The 4,717-nt window shown below is 45.3% G+C and overlaps 2 protein-coding genes across 2 annotated transcripts in view; both read right to left on the minus strand.

Annotated features, from left to right (window-relative positions):
- The window catches only part of LOC112462420 (gametogenetin-binding protein 2-like), a 5,636-nt gene extending 3,720 nt beyond the window's left edge, over positions 1-1,916 (minus strand). The window contains exons 1-2 of the mRNA XM_025028173.1: positions 1,321-1,916; positions 366-556 (exon numbers count right to left, since the gene is read on the minus strand). Of these exons, the coding sequence (XP_024883941.1) occupies positions 366-556; positions 1,321-1,410 (281 nt within the window). The 5' untranslated portion in view covers positions 1,411-1,916. The remainder of the gene's footprint in view (positions 1-365; positions 557-1,320) is intronic.
- A 665-nt stretch (positions 1,917-2,581) lies between these two features.
- LOC112462418 (alpha-(1,3)-fucosyltransferase 7-like) lies at positions 2,582-4,304 on the minus strand. Its single transcript, XM_025028163.1, has 2 exons — positions 4,077-4,304; positions 2,582-3,693 (listed from the first exon to the last, which is right to left on the minus strand). The coding sequence occupies exons 1-2, from the start codon at positions 4,220-4,222 to the stop codon at positions 2,760-2,762; spliced, it is 1,080 nt and encodes a 359-aa protein (XP_024883931.1). The 5' UTR covers positions 4,223-4,304; the 3' UTR covers positions 2,582-2,759.
- Positions 4,305-4,717: the final 413 nt, after the last annotated feature.

A 4,717-nucleotide genomic window follows, 5' to 3' on the forward strand; every position in this document is an offset into this window, starting at 1 on the left:
TAGAACAATCTTTCGACACTGAACACAAAATATTTTACAATCACTTAATGATATTACTAATGATATATATTACTCTAATAAAAAATTATTTCTAATTGAATAGAGTGCAATAAGGAACCAAGTGCCATTAGAAGCGCTTCTATTTTGTCCTAATACATTACGTGGACAGATTTTTCTAAAAGTGTGTATAACACATGAAATTATATTTGAGAAGGATTGTAGCTCGTATATTTGAGATAACGTTTGTACAGAATTTTATTTCTAATGTTTCGCGAAATTTGCTCTAGCGGGAAAGTAAGGTTTTGGAGTTGGTTTCTCATTGTTTTTCAACTGCATCCAATTAGTCTAATAAAAGAGATAATCACCTTCTTCGGCAACCGACGCATGGTTCTGCCTCGTTCAAAATGTCAATTATATGCTTGCAAGTAACTTCAAAGGACGCTTTGATCTCCTCCGTAGTGAGCAAAGCAAATTTCTTGGTGAACTCTTCTAGTTGTTTACCGTTGACCAAGGGATTATCACAGATAGCTCCCAAATCACTTATGTCCATAATCATCTAAAAGAACACAATGACAGATATATCTCACGGTATAAATCGTGGTATCGAGTAATAATAAATCACATTCGCGGTTCGAAGACAATTCGAACTGAGAAGGTAACGTTCTCGCTCGACGCTCCGGGGCTAAGAATATTCCAAGGATAACAAAAATAATCTGCAATAATGCTACTTCTCTTGTCTCCCTTGTGTAAAAAGGTTGACAATCGAGTTAGAGACAATCGAATTACAGAAATAAGAAAAATGGGTCTGTTTTCTATTGCTGAACCTGGCTGCACTAGTTCAGAGTTCATCTTTTCTATTTCTACTCCACAAAGGAAAAAAGATAAACTCTTTAACTAGCAGTTCAGCACTAGAAAACAGACCCAATATGTTTGTGTGCGTGTATGACGCAAGTATGCGACAAGAATAATCATTGGGTTAACGGCGCGTCCGCTCCACGTTGGACAATCGACTGTCACTATCGCCGATTGCTCGCGACAGTTGTGACAGACGACTCGGCGAGCTCCAGAATCGCGATTCAACGTTTTCGCTTCATTTTTTTTTTATCTCCCCCGCCTCCGACTCCCGAGTTGTATGTGTTTTTAGATTAAAGGTATCCAGCGCGGAGCACGGACGCTCCGTTACGCGAAGCGACGACGTCGCCGTCGTGCCTCGTCATCTGGGAATTCCAGGACTCGCGCCGGTCGACGACGGTGTCGGGGCAAATCGGCGTCGCGTGTGCGCGGGCGCTCGGGCGCGGGTGCGCGCGCGCGCGCGCTCACCGTCAGGTTCTCGTCGACGATCAGCGGCATTTGCTTGCTCGCCAGCTCCACCGGATCGTCGTCCCGCCAAACGTTCACCAGCCTCGCCATCGTCCGCCTTCCCCCGTCCAGGGTCGTCCCGTTCCCGGTGCCGTGAAATTCCGTCGTCCCCCGAAAAGGCCGAAGGCGTTTTCGCCCGCTTAGCTCGCCGGCCGCTTCCTCGCCCCTTGCTAAGATCGGCGGAACCCGATCTGACGTGAACCTACGTGGACGGCGCGACGCGTCGGGGCGGCTACGGGATGGGCTCCTGTCCGCGACTTACACGCCGATAAAGAGACACAGTCACGACGAGACGCGACGCCAAGCGAAATGACGGCTCTGTACCCAGGTATATCACGCACCATCTGCCATTTGCAACGTACGGAGTCGCCGTCTATCGCTCCTCTACTTCCGCCCCTCGTGCACCGCCTCCCCTTCTCGCCCCGCGGTGACGACGTCGAGACGCGTCATCGTCTCTCGCTCTCGCGTACGTTCGCATCTCTCGCGCGGCACCACGAGTCACGAGTCCCCGTTCTCTCCTTTCTTTCTCTCGTCGCTTCTTTCGTTTTTCCCTAATCACGGCTCGTCTCCACCCATCTTTGATCTTACTCCTCGATCGTGAACGCGGCGGACGGCGATTTCTCGAAATCTCAGCCGAGACTTGACGCGGAAAAACCCTCGAGAGGAGATCAACGAACGCCCCGTTTTTTTGAATGAACGCCGCGTGAATGAAAGGGAAGATCCTTCTGGATATATTTCGCATCGATCCAAAAGATTCCCCGCGAGCTTCAGTAAAATGCGGATTTCCTTCGGTGCAGCATGCGGGTAAAATCGAAAAGATATATCGAACTCGAAGCTTCTCAGAACTTCCGTTTCAGGCGGCAAGTATGAATCTAGGTATTACGCATGCGAGCATTTTCATCGGACATTAAATTTCTACACGTATTTTATATAATGGACAATGTGTCAATTATTAACTACATATTGCAACATTTATTGCGTTTATTAAATATTAAATAGTGCATATGTTAAATAAGTTTTATTGAAATAATATATGTACCTAATTTAAGGGTTCATAAATAATTGAAAATAGAACAAAAATGAAGCTCCCATCGGCGAAGATTTAACAGTTTTATAACTTGTAGCTGTTTTAAATTTTGCTTTCTTTAATATGTATTTGATTATTTAAAAAATGCATTTTTCTTTATCGTTATTAAGAATAACAAGAGGTAATAATAATAATTATATCGTCTTACAATAATAATTATTTTGTCTTTTTCATTGCAATCTCTATAACTTTAAAATGCTTTTAAAAGACGGTTCAATGTTAAACCGACGCCATCGTAAAGTCACTGATGAAAGGTTCATCTATATATTAAATTCATCTACATTTTACGAAGACTAGATAAACGCAGAAAACTTTAAGCGCTAGCTGGAGCGCAGTCTCTCTCCTTGCTCCAAAAGCGTTCGAGCCTCGCGTAGACCTTCGGCTTCGTGGGATTGTAATGCAATGCCTCGCATATGCGACAGTAGTGCTTGGAGACGCTGCCGAAGTAGCCGTGCTCGTTTATCACCTGGTAGCGATCGCGCCACTCGTGATACCCGAGGTAACGCACGTCGTCGCGGTCCAGATATCCGAGGTAGCCGGCGAGCGCCTTCGCGTCCGCGAAATCGTCCGTGTGAAGGTAGGAGCGCGGCGGCAACAGTCGCCGGCAGTCCTGCCGCGACGCTCCCATTATTATCGGGACCGCAAACTTGCGATACGCGTTCCAGAATACCTTCTCCGTCAGGTACTCCCGGCAATTGGAGTTCTCGAGCGACAGATAGAACTTGTACGCGCCCAGGGCGGCGCAGTCCCGGTCGAAATGACCCGGGCAGACGGTTCTGTTGCCGTCCAGGCATCTGCCGAGGACGTCCAGGTTGCCGCGGAGCGACGACTTGAGCGCTCTCACGTAAGACCACCGTCCGTTACGGCCGCCGCAGTTGCTGCCCATTATGGCGACCAGTTTGGTCTTGGAGGCTCTCACGACAGCGTTCCAATAATGTTCGGTCGAAAAGTTGCCTCGTATCGTTCTTCCGTAGGGAACCGGCACATCGCTGTCCATTCGGTAGGACATGGACCAGTTGAACAGACCGTCGTAGCTGGACAGTCTCTGATGGTCGTGCAAAAACGTGTGGAAGGGTGACTCGTCCGTGAGAAAGATCCACCGTTGATCCGTCCGGCTTCTCGCTGGCAACTCGGACGGACTCCTCGTGAAATGCAAATGGAACACCACGGCGTCCGCTTGATGCAGATCCTTTTCGTCGTAACTCAGCATACAATTCCGTACTGAACATTGATCCCACGGTGAAAACCTAAAACGCGGCGATTCTATGTAATTCTCTGTCGATGTGTAAATCGTCTTTTTATCGATACTATTTTCTTCGGCTGAAGGCCGATACGGTTTCCTACCGATAGAACGAATTTATCTTTATAAAATAGATTAATAAGATAAGAATAGATAAAGAGAGAGAAAAGATAAAATAGTTGATATCACGTTGAAGAGGATTTAAGTAACGGTCGAAATTAGCACTACGAATATACGTATAAATTAAATTAGCACGTGAATATACGTATATAAATATTACATCGCATGAATATTCATGCCCTCATATCGGCTCTCGTATTACTTTGAGTATCCTTATTTAGAGTTATACTTGTTAAAAAAAAAGCGTTAGAGAATTTAGAATTTGCTGACTTGGTGGAAGTGAAACGTCTGAGGTGTCTGCGTTCCAGGAACTGCCCGTGCTTCCAAATCAGGATCAAATAGGTTTTATTGGCGGCGTTTAACCGCGGAGGTGGACTCCCTTTCGGCGCCAATAACCATTTCCCAAGGGGAGACATACTCCCTACCTGAAGAAAACGCGTCGCAGCTTATCCAAGGGGAAAACTTATCCAGGTTTTTCCCTTATACAGTGCATAAAGAATAAATAATAGGGTCGGCAGAATGTGAAAAAATGGTCAAAAAAATAAAATTGATGACTTTTATTTAACTTAGATGTTTAATTAATGAAAGGAACGATTTATTGCAAGAGAAGTATTTCGAAAAAAAATTTTGCGAACGTGCGCCACGTCTATTTAACCTACTCGGATTGTCTTTCTCACTATATAGCGTGTCTCAATTAACGACTTTGCTCGATCGCGTCCACTCGAACCTTGAGTTCGATCGAATGTCCACCAAAACAATTAATACGGACACTTCTAGAAAGTATAATAACGGTTAAACGCGTTCCTACAATAATCGCACGTTTTATTTAAATTTCCTGTAGCGAATAAAATTTATATCATTGTCGACCCTTTGTGCGCAATTCTATTCTATATCGATGTAGATTCCACATA

Source organism: Temnothorax curvispinosus, unplaced genomic scaffold, assembly GCF_003070985.1.
Source record: "Temnothorax curvispinosus isolate PA1 unplaced genomic scaffold, ASM307098v1 QBEX01012413.1, whole genome shotgun sequence".
Lineage (NCBI taxonomy): Eukaryota > Metazoa > Arthropoda > Insecta > Hymenoptera > Formicidae > Temnothorax > Temnothorax curvispinosus.